At 31.2% G+C, this 19,000-nt stretch overlaps 1 protein-coding gene across 4 annotated transcripts in view; it reads left to right on the top strand.

The window, feature by feature from the left end:
- LOC118182489 (dual oxidase 2-like) overlaps nt 1-19,000 on the top strand; it is a 156,319-nt gene that overhangs the window by 71,804 nt on the left and 65,515 nt on the right. For 3 of the 4 annotated variants that reach the window (XM_035351836.2, XM_035351835.2, XM_035351837.2), the window contains 6 exons: nt 2,229-2,292; nt 9,489-9,585; nt 11,051-11,232; nt 13,154-13,329; nt 15,823-15,947; nt 18,491-18,724. In XM_035351836.2, the coding sequence (XP_035207727.2) occupies nt 2,229-2,292; nt 9,489-9,585; nt 11,051-11,232; nt 13,154-13,329; nt 15,823-15,947; nt 18,491-18,724 (878 nt within the window). The remainder of the gene's footprint in view (nt 1-2,228; nt 2,293-9,488; nt 9,586-11,050; nt 11,233-13,153; nt 13,330-15,822; nt 15,948-18,490; nt 18,725-19,000) is intronic. The other variant, XM_035351838.2, reaches the window with a different exon arrangement.

The raw sequence follows: 19,000 nt of genomic DNA, 5'->3' as shown, positions 1-19,000 counted from the left end.
TGTAAAATTAACTTAAAAATTCATCCTGTGCAAATTGCTGCAAAGATTCAATTAATAAGTAACGTAAGGTCAAAATAATTATATCTGAACACCATATGCAAAAAATGTAGAGTGATGATATTGCAGTTGTTAAAAATCATAAAAAGACAAAAAGAACTCATGGAGTGGAAATAAAACTAAAAATATGTATGGAAAAGCTGTATTATCATTCTTTAACTTTTACCTTGTCAAGAGGAGGTCAGCCATTTTTACTTTAAACGTAAAGTTTATTTCTACTTTATATTATTTGTATTGCATTATGTTAGACCTAATATTACTTTACGTTAGAGAAATTTGGAAACTAACCTTCATTTCACTATAAATAAATTTAAAAAATGCATAGATTCAACCAATTTTTTATTTATACCTAAAAGGTACAGCTGTCCTCTATTTTTTAACATAATCACAATGTACATTCAATAACTTGTCATAGCATTTTGCTAACGTACCAATCCCTTCTGCATAAAACATAGCTGCCTGCGACCTACTTGTCTCCATGGTTTGAAGTTCCTCATCATCAGTGAAGTGCTGTGCCACCAGCCACTTCTTAGTTGCAGGTAACAGTGATAGCAATCAGAAGGAGCTAAGTCAAGTCTGTAGGACGGGTGTTGAAACACATCCCATAAGATTTTGTGTTCACTGAGCACTGTGAGGGCGAGTGCTATCATGCTGGAACACAACTCCATATGTCAGCAGGCTGCAACATTTGTTTTGGATGACTCTTTTTAGTTTTCTCAAAGTGTTACAGTAAATTTCAGAACTGATTCTCATACCACTTTCCATCAATTTGACAAGCAAGATTCCATTAGTATCCCAAAGCACAGTGACCATATCTTACAAATTTTGATAGGCTTTCCTCAACCAGTATGACCCCATGCCATTCACTGTTGTTTTGTCTCAGCATTCACTTGCATTACAAAAGTCTCAACACCAGTCACTGTTCTGTTCAAAAACTCCTCCCCTTCTTAATGGTACCGGGAAAGAAAGTCTGAGGCAGCACCCATTCAATTGGTTTTGTGGATTTCGGTGAGAATTTTCGGTACCCATCAAGCACAGAACTTCTGGTATCCTAATTTTCTGGTGACTGCCTCATACAAAACAGTCAGAAATTGTTGTGAAGGTTCCAAAAATGTGAATCGACAGATCTGATGGATTTTGTTGTCAATTTGCTTCATGAGATCATCACTGACTACAGATGGCCTCCCACTTTTTGATTCATCATGAATGTTTGTTCTTCCTACTTTAAAAAATCTCACCTGCTGATGCACTACACCTTTCTCATAATGTTTAAGTGGTATACGACACACAGTTCACAAAGAATGACTGCTGCTGACAGTTTTTTTTTTTTGGGGGGGGGTCCAAAGAAATTGTATTACTTTTCTTACCTGACATTTGGCAGATTTTCAATTGCAATGCACATTTTGAGACATAATAACCAGCAGATATGAAGCAGTATGACAGTCTAACTATGGTACCAGGAAGCTTACTCAATCACAGATTGCTTGATGTAGCAATTGTTGCATTCTGCCCACTGCTACTAGTGCCCACCTGCAACAGAAGTTAGCTTCCGAATTGCCCTTATATATTTATGAACACCTTTGAGATTTTTCTTGTAGTAATAAAATATGAAGAATTCCCTTCTCTAACATTAATTTTCATAGTTTTAAATTTTTATTGATACTTCTTTATTTGTTGATTTTGGTTCTTACGTATTAATACAACTCCCTCAGTGGAATTTGGCAACTTTTTACAGAGGGAAAGGTACAGTTAATGGTTTATTTTTTTTTTTATTTTTTTTAATTGCTGAATCATCAATATTTATCATAAAATACACTTAAGCAATTTAAAAATGAATTTATTTCTGCTGGTGTCTCTGAATTTACATAAAACTAATTTTGAATCTTCCATCATAAGACAATAAGCTGTAACAAATTTTTACATAGAGATAAATGTGCCAGTGTTGTCTGTTGACTGTAATTAAATTAAATGAGTTGTTCTTATTTGTCATGATGAATTGAAACTTCTTATTGAAATGTATTTCTTGTGGGTAGGAAAATTGCCACAGTTTAAATGAGGGGATGAAGAAAATATGTTTTCCTGTTAGAACTATCAATTTGACATACTATTTATTTTTTGAAAGAAAATTGTTTGGAACTATGCTAATAAGGATACTTTATTTATGTTTTCAGATTAAAACCTAACAAATGTGACACTTCAGTGATTCGCCTTTGTGATAGTTTCTACAATGCACAGGTAATGTTATCACGTATATATATATATAATATATTGCAAACTTCAAATAAAAGCTTTTTATGTATTTCATACTTGTTTTTCTCTTTTACTAAATTCATGGCTTGGAAATAATTAAGCAGCATTAGAAAAGCAGAAAAAAAGGCTGTCCATAGCTTGAGATAGTTCCTAACACAGCAAACAGTAGGCTTTGTTTACACAGTCTTAATAAGAATAAATTGCGTATTAGCCTCAGCACGTGTTATGAAAAATACCAAAAAATATCAGAACTACGGCGAGACTACCCGTCAACGGTTGTTCTGCACAGGTTCTTAATATGTACGTATATAAACCTTAATAATAATTAGACACAGTGAGTCTACTATTAGAATATCTGTTTACAATTTCAATATTTATAGAAAAAGAAATAAATCTTATCTACTTGAATTCTGCACATGTTTCTTGACGAATAAACAGCTTTGTTAACACTTGACCTCAGTATTTTCATAGTTTCACAGTAAAGCAGGAACTAGGATATTATTCAATAAACAGAACACAAAAAATACAATATAATAATTCAATTCATATTCATATCAACATTAAATTCATAGAACACTTCTATCATTAAGCAAACACGAATTAGAACGTGCATGGCAACGCCGAAAACTGATGCCATCCATAAAGAAAGGATACATAAAACTCACATCATTATAAAATTAATACATTAAAAGTCTCGTGTTCATTCAATAAAGTTATTCATAAAACTGTGTCGTGGATATCTTCCGAAGTTTATTGACAGCATAACGTAACATCCTCCCACCTTGATCTGCCACCTTTGAGGTAAATCAACAAAGTTCGAAAGTTCAATAGCCCAGTCTCTTAGGTATCTTGATTACTCTGCCGCTTCTTGACATCTGAGGAGCTGCTGAAACATCCTTCTGAATTGGAATGTCATTCTGTGATGTTGCTGGTGGGTCATTACTAGTATGTTGATCTGGTATAATGGGATCCCCAGAAGAATTAACTTCTAGAGGGTAATTTTTTTTGACTGGACGAACGAGATGACCAAGTGGAGTTTTGACAAGATGACTCTCACATGGCCGTCTCTCCCTGGATACAGTTCTTCAATTACTGCAAGTGGCCAATTAAATCTCTTCTGGTTTTCAGAACCAACAAGGATCACTTCTCCAACTTTGAAAATTTTGTCAGATGTGCCAGCTTTTTGCACCAACTGACCTAAGTATTCTTTCCGGAATCGTCGCTTGAATTGTTTATGCAGTTCTTGGCAATAACATTCTCTCTTTACCAGTTTGTTCCTATCCAAATGATCAAGATCAGCCGTTCCAATCTCTTTTACATCTTGGAGAAAGTTGGATGGTGTTAGAGGCTTCAACTCATCTGCATCATTGGAGATGTATGTTAGCGGGTGGTTGTTAACGGTGGCTTCTGCGTCGCAAAGAATCGTGAGCAGTTCCTCATACATAACAGACGACTTACCAAGAACTCGAACAAGTAGATTTTTCACTATGCGAATTAGTCTCTCCCACCAACCGCCCCACCATGCTGCGGTTGGAGGAATGAATTTCCAGTTAATTGGATTTAGCGTTTCAAGAGCCATTATCTTTTGCCACTCAAATTGGTTCAATGCACAAGAGACACCAATAAAGTTCATGCCATTGTCACTATAGATAACTGTCGGACGGCCTCGTCGAGCGATGAATCTTCTCAACACGAGTGCACAGCAATCTGCACTTAAGGATGTCACGATCTCCAAATGTATTGCTCTGTAGACTGCGGATGTAAACAGCACCACCCAGGCTTTAGTTCTTTTCCTAAGAATAAGGGGACCACACAAGTCAATTCCGGTGACTTCGAAAGTTTGAGCGTCCCGTACTCTGTCTAAAGGTAAATGAATAGGTATGATTGAAGGTGACTTTGTTGTGAATCTCTTACAGGTAATGCATTTCTTGATTATTGATCTAATTGTTTGTCTAGCTGAAATAATCCAATATTCTTCTCTAATCATTGACATGAGCATTTGAACACAGGCATGAGAATTCTTTTTATGGTATTCAAGCACTAGACTTTGCACAATATGATGTTTTGACGGAAGCAGAATTGGATATTTAAATCCAAATTCATCATCTCTTGCGAGAATCTTTGTTTTCACTCTTATCGGTCCTATTTCATCTCTGATGACTGAAAGATTATTTATTACATCTCCAGTCTGAGAAAACCTTTTATGTTGAACTAGTAGACTCAAAGTGTTTTTTGAATCTTTTAACTCGGCTGCAGACAAGAATTTTGCTCTATTTACAGATTTTGCCTGACAGCGTGTAATAAATCTTAGAACCCTTGCTAAAATCCTTACAATTGCTGAAAATTTAGAATGTTTTCCATACCACTTAGATGTATCGGTACTCACACTAACATTTAATACTACAGTTTTCTTTCTGATTTCGGAAGAAATTAATACCTCATTGGGTTTAATTTCAAGGCGTGGCCAACTATCCTTCGGATTCTTTAACCAGTTAGGACCCTCCCACCATGAATTCTTTAGAATTTGATGAGGGGTACAACCAGGAGATGGTATATCAGCTGGATTTAACTGGCTTGGCATGTAAAACCACTGATTTTCTTCTGAAAGTGCACAAATCTCTCTGACACAATTTCCTACAAAAGTTCCCCATTCATCATTGCACTTGATCCATGACAGAGCTGTGGTGGAATCAGACCAGTAATGTTTTTAAATTTCTTCTAAGGATAATGCCTCTACAACATACTTCGCTAGACGTATTCCTAAAACACGAGCTAAAAGTTCAAGACGTGGTATTGTCATCTTTTTTAAAGGTGCAACATGAGATTTTGCGATCAGAAAATTTACACGTGTCACCATTGTTTTCGCAGCATAAGAAAATCACGGTCGCGTAAGCTCTCTGGCTCGAGTCACAAAAAACATGCAAAGTCCAAGTTTGTTTGTTTCCATATCCTGTTCTGTGGGATATTTTCAAATCTGATAAGATCTATAAATCACAGTACCATTTCAAAAATTTTTGTTTGACCTCTTCTGACAGTGGAGAATCCCAATCTGCTTTAATAGACCAAACTTCTTGAATCAATAACTTAGCCGGTAATAATACAGGAGCTAAGAACCCTAGCGGATCGAAAATCCCCTGTGTTAAAAGGACAAAATCTCTCTTTTTGACAGGTTGTCTAGATTTTGCACAGGCTTAATATGAATAGAAAGGCTATCATCCGTTCTATCCCATAGAATACCCAAGACTGAAATCTGATTCTTAGAAAGAGATTCCGAATTATCATTCCTCGAAATTTTATTAATGTTGTTTATAGGACCAAATGTCCACATCCATAGGTCCATCTTAGCTTCCGCCAAAATATCAATTGATTTATCCATAAAATATTTTGACTCTTTCTCTGTGTCAAGAGACGTGACACAATTATCAACATAAAAAAAGAATTTCGAAGCTTTTCTGCTACGTGACTTTGCTCTTCATTTTTACCTAAGGAACCCAAAAAATGTTCACAAGCAATATCTTCTTCCGCGTTCTTTGTAGAATTACTGCTGAAATCTGAAATTCCTCTTGTCTCTAAGTTCCAATGATCGGATACGTTAGGTCCCAAAACGTCAGACTTACATTCAGAGTAAATATACCACTACTTTGTCGTTTGCAATGCTCCTTAAGTCGACCACAAACAGTCCATCCTAATGTAGTGTTAATTGCAGTCAAACCTCCATCGAGCTGTTTGACTTTCTTTGTAAGAATTGTACCATAAATGTCACTACCTATTAGCATCTCTATCTTCGGACAACCTGTTCCTATGTCTGAAAGCCAGATCTTTTTACACTTAAGTTCTTTTAAAATAGGGCCCTTAGGTACGCGTGCTATATTTCCACATATAGCTTCCTGATCCAAAAACACAAATTCCATTTCTTTTCTCATATAAGGATTGAGAGAGCGTAGCTTGATCCGATACTTTTTATGTACATTCGGTTCAATTTTAACCCCTCCAAAAAGCGTGTGAGCTACAGTTTCCTCGGCAAAGGGAATTAGTCCTAATTCCTGTACCGTTGACTTCAAAATGTATGATTTTTGTGATTCGCAATCGAGAAGCGATCGTACTTCTCTCGTGCCTGATTTTCCTAACACATTGACTTTAATTGTCATGAGAGCTATCTCCGTGGAACACGTCTGTCCCGCCGTAGTTGCGTGAATGGTGTCTGGCTCTGTTGCCTTTTCCTGCGTTTCCTATATCTGCAGATTTGGGCAGAGACGTACAAACTGTTTACACGACTTAGCAACATGTCCAGGCGAAAGGCACTTTAGGCAACATCTCTTAAGCCTAATTTTATTCTTTTTCTCATGTAATTACAGAGAGCGTGCTTCGTAACAGTCCTTACTATCATGCAGTTTATCGCAAAAAATACAGTTATTATCTTTTGTCGTAAGGAAACCTGTTGCCGTAGGGACATTCGTTAACTGTTTCGATTTAAATTTGTTTTTTAATTCCCTTTTCGATTTATTACAATACTTGTCTTTTTGCCCAAAAATTTCAAATCCACTCCGCGCTAACTTAAGTCTTTCCTCCTCTTCCACTTTGCATCTTAAAAATTTCATCAAATTAGTTAGGCCAGAAATATTCTGACTTTCCTTTACTTCTCCAAAAAGCGGACTTCTTAGCCAGGCTCTGTGGACTTCCTCCGAGAGGCATGATTCTACCATGGGATATAACCAACAAGCATTGCTTTCCATTTTAATATCTAAGGATTCGAGAGCTCTTAATTGTGCTTCAATCTTATCAAATAATTGTGGCAATGGTAATTTTTTACTACTGCCTGTCTTAACATTCGTTACAATCAACTTAACAAGTTCTCTCACGTATACCTCAATTAATAAATAATGATTCCCAAAACGTTCCTTAAGAGCACTAATAGCTTTTGAATCATTTTTTACGGACATTGGGTAACTGTCAATAAAGTCTCTAGCACGCGTCCCTTGTTTCATGCTTTGCACAAGATACTGAAATTTGTCACTTTCGTGCAAATAAGGGCCCTCGTGTATTTTTTCGAACTGAGACCAAAATGGAAGCCAGTTCAATAATTCTCCATCGAACTTCTTAAGCTCTATTTTCGGAAGCTTTAACGATTTAGTATTACGAGGTGAATTACTAGAAACATTACCTCGCGACCTAGTTTCTAAATTTATCTGTTCTAAGGCACCTAATTTCTCACTAACTAAGCGAGAAATGGTAATAAATTCATCCTTATAAATATCCCAGCTTTCCATTTCATCGTTAACTTTTTCAGGCGTTACATCAGTCGAAATTATAAAATTCAAAATCTGCTCGTTAAGTTCCTCAATATCTTTCTGTAACATTTGCAACTTTGTAAATTTATCTTTAATTATACCTGCTGAAAAATCATCCTTACCAATTTTGCTTTTCAAAACATTAACAGTCTTGGTAAAGGAAGAACACAATCCTACGCGTTTTGCAGTTAAAGGATTCATAATAAAACGATCAATGAAACCAGCTTTACTTCACAAAATACCATTCAACAAAATAATTCTAACAAAAACCTCACTGCATCCTGTCGCGGACGCCACTTGTAACGAAAATATTATAAAAAAATATCAGAACTACGCCGAGACTAACCGTCAACGGTTGTTCTACACAGGTTCTTAATATATACGTATGTAAACCTTAATAATAATTAGACACAGTGAGTCTACTATTAGAATATCTGTTTACAATTTCAATATTTATGGAAAAAGAAATAAATCGTATCTACTTGAATTCTGCACATGTTTCTTGACGAATAAACAACTTTGTTAACACTTGACCTCAGTATTTTCACAGTTTCACAGTAAAGCAGGAACTAGGATATTATTCAATAAAAAGAACACAAAAAATACACATATAATAATTCAATTCATATTCATATCAACATTAAATTCATAGAACACTTCTATCACTAAGCAAACACGGATTAGAACGTGCATGGCAACGCCGAAAACTGATGCCATCCACAAAAAAAGGATACATAAAACTCGCGTCATTAAAACATTAATACATTAAAAGTCTGGTGTTCATTCAATAAAGTTATTCATAAAATTGTCTCGTGGATATCTTCAGAAGTTTATTGACGGCATTACATAACAGCACATAAGTCAAATGTTGGTTCATGAATTCTGTAATAATATTTGTTCTTTAATGCAGGAACTTGGGCATCAATACTGATTACTTCAATTCTGCTTTCTCTTGTTCAAAAAGTATCCAGGATATTCTTTGATTCTGAGAGAAACCAGTAGCTTTGTTGACCTGTTCAGGAGTATACATATAATTAAGACACATATGTTGAAGACACATATGTATACATATGTTGAAGGCACTGAAGTTCAAAAGTCAAAGGCTGTGTTGAGTTGAATAATAAGGCAAACTAACCTCAAAGGAACTCAATATCAGCAAGAAAGAAGCACTTTGCTTATGGCTGCTCATACTTACATAATAAAGTTTAATGATGTGATTTTTTAACCGTGAGACAAATAGGAAATGCAAATTTCTAACAAAAGGCCTATATGAATAGACATGCCAATAATATTATTGTCTTCAATGCTATTTTTCTAATCTGTGTGTTACACATTGCTATCCACTCTTTGGATTACAGATAAAAGCAAGTTACTTGTTTAAATCTTGAGATCCTTATTACAGTTAAAAGCTTCTGACAGTGCATTTTATAAAGGATAAAAGTGGACAATATTAGCACAGTGTATCTTCAGTCCATAAAATTTTACTGTAATTCATTATCTCAAATGAACCATTATGAGAAAAGTAGTAGAATGATGTTTAATTGTTACAATTACTATGACTTTTAGAAGGTGAGAGGATACTTATTCCAGTGGAATATGTAAAGACATTTTGCATTCCAGTTTTTCAGACTGAATTTCTCTTTTCATTTTCATTGGAGGAACCTTGGCTAAGATTTTGATGGATTATTTTATGCAGTATTATGAAAGCAAATTCGTACTTTGTTATTTAAATAAATTTCATTGTTCAGAAAGTGCCCAATTTAAATGTGAAACTGAATTAAGATAATAATAGCATTTATTGTGTTAAAAATGAGTTTTTTTTCCCTCTCTAATAATATATATTTGAAGTCAAGCAGCTAATATATAGCCTGTTTTATATAAACTATTTTTTAGGAAATCATTTATAACAATAGTATTGAATCTCTAATTATTGGAATGGCTCACCAAGCTGCAGAAAGGGAAGATTTGTCAATAGTTGATGATTTGAGATGTAAGTTAGTTGAACATTATTTGCTATTTAAATATGTATACAATAAGTTCATGAAAATTCATTGCTGCCAGCGGTTAATGAAAAACAAATCATTTTACTAAACAGAAATCTCTGTTAAAAATTATGTATCATATTCTTTTTGAATTGAAAAAGAATTTAGCTATATAACTTTTATATGATTTATTTTTAAACATGGTTATGCTATTAATTTAGAAGTCAAACAACAAAATCAGCATTATATTTTCAAATTTTCACAGGACTAGTTTCGATGGTTTTACCGAACAGTCATCCTCAGCTGCTAAAGTGCAGAACAGTATTTTCAACCATTTGTGCTTTGGCAGCTGAGGATGATGGTTTGGTAAAACCACCAAAACTAGTCCTGTGAAAATTTGAGAATATAATGCTGATTTTTGTTGTTTGACTTCTAAATTAATACTTTTTTGGCATGTTACTGTATCTTAATTATGATTATGTTATGTTAACTATTATATATGTTATACATATGTCAACTATTATGTATATTACTGATTTATTATAAAATTTTCAAAACCAGTGTTGATTGCTTAAAGGATGATAAAAACTGACAATTTTCCATCTTCTACTGTATTAAATTAGAATCTTGGGTAGTTTTGTCTATCTTTAATAACTGATAATAAATTTGAAATATGTGGGCAAACTTATCTCTTCACTTAATTATGCATTATCTGTGTGAATTATTTCTTAAGAGAGGTATTAAAATGCATTTTAAAGTAATAAATGAATACTTACATTATGGAAAATGCTAATAAACAGTGTGCAAGATTGATAATAAATTTGAAATATGTGAGTAAACTTAATCTCTTCACTTAATTATTCATCATCTGTGTGAATTATTTCTTAAGAAAAGTATTAAAATGTATTGTAAAGTAATAAATGAATACTTATACTAGATGAAATCTTTGTATTCTATTGAACTTAAAGCAATGTGCTGGATTTGTTAAAATAGTACATAAAAGGAAAAGACCTTCTGCTGCACTACTCAATGAAATTGACATTAATTGGACAATGGGTTGCAACTCATTGTCATCTAACATGTTGAGCACCTATATTTTCTTCTCATGTGTGAACTGAATACACTGAATACAGTGTACTGAATCACTGAATCACTGAATACATACACTGAATACATCAGTGTAATTTTTATTAGCTTGAATAAATTATGTGTCCGTATTACACTGAAAGTTGTATCTTAAATATATTTTTCTCTCCAAAAAAAGCAAGTTATAAACTCTATAAAGAAAATTTTAATTCAAGACATTTCTTAACAAACAAAACAAATTATTTGAGAGGAGAGGGTATACTAATGTGTCACTGCTTTTGTTTTCAAAAATGTTTTCAGAGACTTTTATATCATTAAATTAGTAAAAATATTTATTGAAACGAAATTGTTAATTGCATTTCAATAAAACATTTATTGCCTTTTTAGGTTATATGCATGGTCCTCCAGAATTCACACGAAGAGACCTGATGGCTCTCAACATTCAGCGGGGTCGAGATCATGGTTTGCCTGGTTATGTGGTTGCTAGAAAAATGCTTGTACCTAATGAAAATATTGGATCTCTCGACTTTGATAAAATGGCAGCTATATCCAAATCTAGTTATAAAAACGTAAATCACATTTATAAGATTTTATTACTTGTTATTTTGTATATACAATTAAAGAATGTTATGAGTTTATAAATGAGTAGTTTTTGCATTTACTATCAGTTAATGGTTAACTAAATAATATTAATAAATGTTTTAAAAGATTATCTTATTGATATTACAGAGGATTTGAGTAATTGGTTGTTTGTAGAGGTTAGTCTTAAATTTCGGAAGGGGAATTATTCGTTCAATTCCTATCACAATATTACAAGTATTATAATGTTGTTAATTTACTTTTAAATGTAGATGTGTTAAAGTTTCTTAAAAGTATTATATGATCTTTTTCCATCAGTAGTAGAGAAAAATATTATTTCTGTAAATGCTTTTAATGAATTCCTGAAGTTGTTTGTCCAAATTCTATCATATCTTGTATACTATCTAAGCTAATTAAACAAGCATTGAATGTAGTATATTCTGCACCATTGTTTTATAAATTCAAGTGCTTGTATTTTTCTTTCTCTTCTTTTTTTATTGAATGTTAGGAATTAAGAATCTGAAGGTATTTTCTAAGTCTGTAATGAGTGATATGAATTTAGCAAAGAAATCTTTTATCAATATTTTACTTTTCCTATAAGCCCAGTATAAAACTGTGATTTATTACAAGATGAATGCTAGGTAAATATAACTTAGAGTAATTACGGGGTAAAAGGAACTGCTTATATTTTGCAAGCTGTCATTAAATACGTTAAGTATAATTCTTATTTTTATGATTCAACCCAGTAATGTTATCAATAGTTGATCGTATTGCTAATACAGAAAGAGTTATCTACTAAAATTTCTGGTTTTGCATTATTACTGATGGTGAACTTTAGGGGCTCATACAAGCCCTTTATTAAATTTGTCTCTGATTTATGAACCTCATATTCTTTTTATTTACTTGCTTATTTCATTCCAAGGAAAATATATGTCTTGCATATCAAAGTCACACTTGTAGATTTATGTTAGTCTTTTTCTTCTAGCAGAATGAAATTTTTAATGATGTAAAGAAAGCTAAAGTCATTATAGAAAATATTCCTGTTAGTAGTACTGAAGCTGAGATTTTCTTATCAGATCTGTGCAACATATTTCAGACTTAATGGGAATTTCGTTAAATAAAAACATTTTAGCAAATTATTTCTAAACTTTATATAAAATTTTATTTGCCTTAGAACTTTATAGAAGATCAACTGATGTAAAAGAAGGAAAAAATAATATTATTTAGCTTGTGTTGTAAATTAAATTGTTCACATAGTTAAGTTTACTTTGTTTAAATTTTATACACGTTAATAATTTTTTTATTTTGAAATATTCTCTTGTTCATGTGTAGGTTCGAATGTTTGGTACTCTTCTGTTATCAGAACCGGATTCAGAAATTTATGTATGTATGCATATGTCTATGTATGTATGTACACATGCATACATGCATAAATACAACCTCACATACTTTTCTGAATCTGGTTCCAATAACAGAAGAGATAACAGATACTAAATATTTTTTGTCACTGTAAAAAGTAAAACATGTAATTAGAATTTGATATTTTGTTTTTATAAGGTAAAGTATAAGCCTTTTGCTGAAATTTTCATTGCTTACCACTAATTCTTCTTTTCTATAAATTTTTCTTCCAGTAAATCTTTAATTGTTTGTAATATCTAATTAAATTTTTTAAGCACAACTTTTGTTAGCTGATACCTTTTACTTTTAATAAACCTTTTTGAAACTCTTTTCTTATTGTGAAAATTCACAGCAATCTTTATCAAATTTATGAAAATTTATGCGAAAAAATATTATTTATCAAATACAAAAAATAAATGCATCGTATATTTATCAATGCAAAAATAAATGCAACAATAAAAGAAACACATAACTTACTAAATTTGTGAAGCATACTTGAACGTGAATTTCTAGGTTATTGAAAATACTCTTACTCGGCTGTATTCATCAATGGATGAAGTTGACCTTTTTGTTGGCGGACTGCTAGAAGCAGATGACGAACTAGGCCCTGTTTTCAAAGAAATAATCAGAGAACAGTTTCAACGAATTAGAGATGGAGATCGATTTTGGTTTGAAAATAAAGAAAATGGGTATATACTTTTACATTGCTACATTTTTTTTTTCTTTTAGTCACCTGAATTTTTTTTTTTTTTTTTTCTGAACATCTAACTTTGTGACAATTCATAAAGTTTTACTTTTCTCTGTGTACTCAATTGTATAGCTTATTTTAATTTGTGTATATGTACAGTAAAAGTGTAATTATCCAGCATTCAATTAGTTTGAAAACTCAAGTAACCGGAATTTTTAAGAATTTTAGAAACAAAAATTTGCCTTTGAAACATTTAGTATATAAGATATTTGTAATGCCATTATAGAGCTTACAATGTTATTAATACATGTACATTGCAGCCAAACAGTGCGTTTAGCTCAGTAATGGATAAGCATGATGTCACAACACAATAATAAGAAGCTTATTTCAATTTACTGTAAATTCCATTAATTCTCGATAAGCTAGTTTAATTTTTGAAACAATGGTTATAAGTTCTATTTTTTGCTCACATTTTAAAAAAATGCTTAATCTTTGGGACTGCATGGAGTAGAGTATTTTCAAAGTTACAGAATCCTGGTGTTAAAAAAATGCAATACTTTGAAAATGAATAAACAATGACTATGTGAAAAATTATGATAAACGATTTAAGTTTTTTATATGCTATGTCCTATTCTTAAACTAAGTAAAGAATGATTTGTTCCCTTACATTATTGCCAGAGTGGTTGGTGACATCCTCAATAACTTTTGTGTTTGAAGAGATATTTATAATAATCGAAATAATGATTTTTATGACAAAAATGCATTTTCCCCCAAAAAATCTTGTGTAATTTTAAATTAAGGTTTTTGATATCATATTGGTAATAAGTAAAAAAAAAAAAAAAAAAAAAATTAACCTAATGGAACATTAGCTGAGAAGCGCCATTAATTTCATTTTGGCATTTTGCATTGGTTCACTATAAAAGTCTGAATCGCTTTTCAAATTCTTGCCACCAAATATTAAAGCCCTGCATTATATTTGCCTAAATACAAGCCTAAATTTGGAATTTGTTGTATTATCTATTTCATATTTTGTAAAACTTTAGCGAATTTTTTATTAACAGACTCGATGATATCAAAGCATTCTATTAACATTAACATCACATGCATTTTCGGGCACGGATATTTTATACACAAGGTTTCTTTTCTTGTGATATTGCTGTTGAATTGAATTTTATGGTTTAAATGTGAAGAACATGATATTTAATAAATTAAGGTAAAACACAAATTGTTAAAAAAATGTGCCTTTGGGCATAATATAAAATTTGAAAGCTTTCAAATTTCTTTTTAATGTTTTTTAAAAATATTTTATTTATTTACTTTCTTTTAATAATGTTCGAGCATAAATTTTTCATATTCATTTGGCTTATCTATCATAAATTCTGTTTTTTATATGCTCACATATCCAGAATTCAGCATTTCCCAAGTTTTCAGATAGTCGAGCTGTTACTGTATGGTAATAATAACAATAATAAATAAAATACGAATGTAGTAGTTCCAAACCTCTTTGTTCATGCCATTTTTTGCACTTTTTAAGCATTTATGTACTATTGATCTCATTGCTAGCCTAGCTTATTTTTCACAGTAGTTTGTTGCTTAAGCAAATAGTTTTTATTTTTTATATTAGCTTGCTCCAGGTTGAATATATATTGGATTTAAATGCTTATATTTTTCAATGAATATACTTGTTTTTGTTTTTTTTTAATTTATTCAAGTTCTGAATCTAAGCAAATCTTTATATTCAATATTTAATATAAATTAAAAGACCAATTTCATTGCATAGGAAATCAGCTGAGGTAATGAAATTAAAGAAGTTGAGGAATTCAATGTTATATTCAATGTTTAAATACAAATTAAAAGACCAATTCTATTACTTACAAAATCAATTGAGGTAATGAAATTAAAGAAGTTGAGGAATATAATTTAAGATTAAATGCTATCCAATCAATAAAATTAAATATTACCCGGTTCTTACATTTTTCAGCAGCTCTTTGCAGTTCGTGACTGTTTACTTAGTTATTGGTTTAGATAATACCTACCTTCTTTTAATGTTTCTTTGTTATTTTTAAGATAGTGCTCCAGTGGACAGGCTCTTGACTATGGTGATTTTAAGTCACTCGAACAAGATATGGTGTATCTGCCTGCTGGTAAATATCTAAATGAATATGCAGCAATGCATACCATCTGAGTCAAACTTGACAGTACAGTTGTAAGTTCCTACTGTGCTCGAATGGACCTCTATATTAACAAAGATTCTGTTCACTGTGAAGGTAGTTAATTTCCTGATGACATATGGGTGCTGCGAGAAACCAATCTGGGAGGGATTTAGGTGGTTAAAATTTAAGAAAATCCCAATATCAGCATCTTTGTGCAAACATTTGCTTATCTTTAAAAGAAATAATTTATGTGCATTTTTAGTGATGTGGCAAACATACATTTACGTAATTCTAAAATGACTCTTAAATTGCATTTTTATGTATCATTAATATTTTTATAGAATCTTTACTGAAGATCAAATAGAGCAAATTCGAAAGACAACTATGTATGACATTATCTTATCGGTTACGCAGAATATTCATAGTAAAGACTTGCAACCTGATGTATTTCATGTACCCACTGAAGGTAATACAAATATATATTATTTATGTATTCTTTCATTGAGGATTTACAAATTTAAAACAGATTTTAACATAGATAATCATTTGTAACATTATTTAAGCATTTGTGAATTTAATTTGCTGAGTCAGAATCATTTGAATAAGTTAAATCAAAATCAGAATCGAATTACTTTTAGCCACTTCATATTTTGGCTAGCATGAGCTACCCAAAGCCCAAATATAATAATTTTCCAGTATTTTGCAAATCTGATGAAGAATTTTCAAAATAAGAATATATTATCATATAATAAACATTTATATTTTTAAGAATATTATCATTGCATTTATAAAATATTTGTCTTTAATAATCTGAATAAGACTATCTTTAATAAGACTATCTTTTACAGTTCATTAGAAAGATGTTGAAATAAATTTATCACTACTGGCTTTTAGTTATAGTTGATCATCGTCTTTGACCAATCAATCACTAAAAAGCTATTAAACTACAATAACTATGATGTATATCTAGTGCCTGTTGCTTATTCAACACATTGGTTTATAAAATCAGCCACTTGTTATGGTCAAATTTTCTGGAAACAAAACAAATATATAATAATGAATAGAAAAATTGCCATTTATTAAGCTCAGATTGGCAAAAGACTGATTCTTCAGTGCCAGAATATCTTACTTTCACTAATAAAAGCACTTTGAAGTTCATTCAACTTACTGGAGACCATGGCTTATTTATTACTTAAGTATGTAGTACTTTAATCTAATGAGTTTCATTGAATTTTTTCTACCCTTTGGTTCTTGTACCTGTGAGGCAGTATTTTTAGTGTTCTTTGCCCTGAATGAAGTTCAGAGAGACAGAATTTCCTTAAGGTTGAAAAATAAATAATCTTTTAGAGATATTTTATATAAGTGATTGTTCCTTCTCCAATATCATATGATAGGAGATGGGAGTGCAACTTCTGCACCCCATCTTTTAAGGCTTTCTTATTCAAAATCTTCTGTCTGAGATGCACACATTATATTCCCTTAAAATTCTTAAGTTCTCAAAGAAAAAGAAAAAAAAAAAAAAAGTGACATACTTTCTAGCATTACTGTACGTTAATAGTCTTTGAATAGAAAGAGAGGTAACTATTGATGGAAAGAAAAGAAAAGAAAACATTGGTCTTACCTTGAATCATTAAACTGCAGATCGACTTAACAGACAAAGTGCTTTCTTTCCACTGCCTAGAAACATAAGTTTTGAAACTGGATAAATTTTCTGAACTAGGACTCTTTAAATTGTTGTGTGCTTAATTTATAACATGTTCAAAGTAAATAAAAAGACTGAAACCTGAAGGAAAAGGATAAATTGTTAAAAGATCTTGGTATCCTTGGCAGGTGCAGCCAAGAAAAGCTGTATTTAAACTGGGAATTTTCCAAACAACTGCATTGTGCAATTTACTTAACCACTTCATTGTGTTCCCCAAGACAGACTCATCAGTTTGAAATGTTCTGTCAGTAGCTTTGAACCCTAACACAACATCATATAATATATATATATATATATATATATATATGTATATATGCATATTTTATACAATTATTTGGGTATTTAAAATGGCCATTAGCCTTTCGAAAATAATCGAATTATTAAAATCATTCAGAGCCACTTATGATACTTTTCAGATATGAGTCTGTCTCGGAGGAAACACTGAAATGGTTAAACAAGAGCAAATGGTTAAACAAAGAGCTATAACTGATGGAAGAATAATGCAAATGCTAATGTAAGAGATGCAAATGTCTCAAGAAGGTGCAAAATTAAAGGAAAATTGAGAGATGTTTTCTTGAACAGTTTCAAGCTATGAAGCTAAAAATGTTTTTTTTTTTTTTTTTTTTTTTTTTTTTTTTTTTTTTTTTTAAATATAAATGCTGTGGATTTCACTAAAATGCTAGGATAGGTATTTTTACCAACAGATGGCTCACAGGCTGGAAAGAGAGAAATAACATTGTTTATGAAAACTGTATGATCAAAGGAGAAATATATTTTCTATTTTTTGTCATTGTGATTAATAACTGCAATTTATTAGTCTTTTTTATTACTACCTTTTTTTCCTCCTAAAAGTAGTCATAGCAGCAGTAAACTTATTTGAATTATACAAATTTACTTAATATTCTTATTAGTTCATTCATTAAAATCTGTGGGATAAGTTTTCTCAGCCAGCGTTAGTATAAAGAATTTAGTTCTTTTAGAATAATTCTGTAAAAGGGACAGATTAGCAGATATTTTCTTTTTCTTTCCTTTTATATATGTATATATATATACCATTGGTTCTGATTAGGTAAATGATTTTAAACTTTAAAAAATTACAACTTCCAGTTCCATTGTCTATAACATTAATTTCTCCTTGATTATTAAAAAGCCCAGTAATTTTAGGTCACTAAAAGACTGCTGTGCATGAATATGTCATACGTTATCGAAGACTGTATTATTAATTTCAAAATAAAAATGTGTTAATTTCTGTTTCCCTTCAAATAACATGCAAGATAAAATTTTTATTATTCTTTTGTGTATTTCAGATTATTTAGCGAATTTAACATGTGCAGATCATTTCTTACCTTATGAATGCAAAATACGTGGAAAAGAAAGAAATTGTTTTGCATTACCAGTAGTAAAATCTTCAGTTTTAAAATGTTCAGCTTCTGTGAGTGTGCCACTTTGTTCCACATCTGAACCGCAGACTTATGATTATTTTACTGGTAGTGGGGCCTCTTTTGTTCTATCCTTTCTTTTTCTGTTCCTTTTTTTTATAGGTACGTGCACTCATTTTTAATTATTATTATTTTCACTTTTATAATAAAATCTGGAAGTTAAAGTAAAATTATAATTTTCTGCTTTGTAAAATGTGTTAAACATGTAACACTGATGCATATTTTATAATGTAAAAGAAATTAGGTACTTTGATTTTATATTCATAGTATTTTATACTAAAATTTAAAATAATTTTCTCATTAATTTTTTGTAATACATGAGGTTGTAAAGAGTAAAACAGTCACTTTTTTTTTAAAATCTAATCTCACTTTTATAAT

This window comes from Stegodyphus dumicola, chromosome 6 (genome assembly GCF_044657685.1).
Source record: "Stegodyphus dumicola isolate Sdum_Otavi_A_Nest chromosome 6, ASM4465768v1".
In the NCBI taxonomy this organism is placed as follows: Eukaryota; Metazoa; Arthropoda; class Arachnida; order Araneae; family Eresidae; genus Stegodyphus; species Stegodyphus dumicola.
This window is presented reverse-complemented; position numbering and strand designations above follow the sequence as displayed.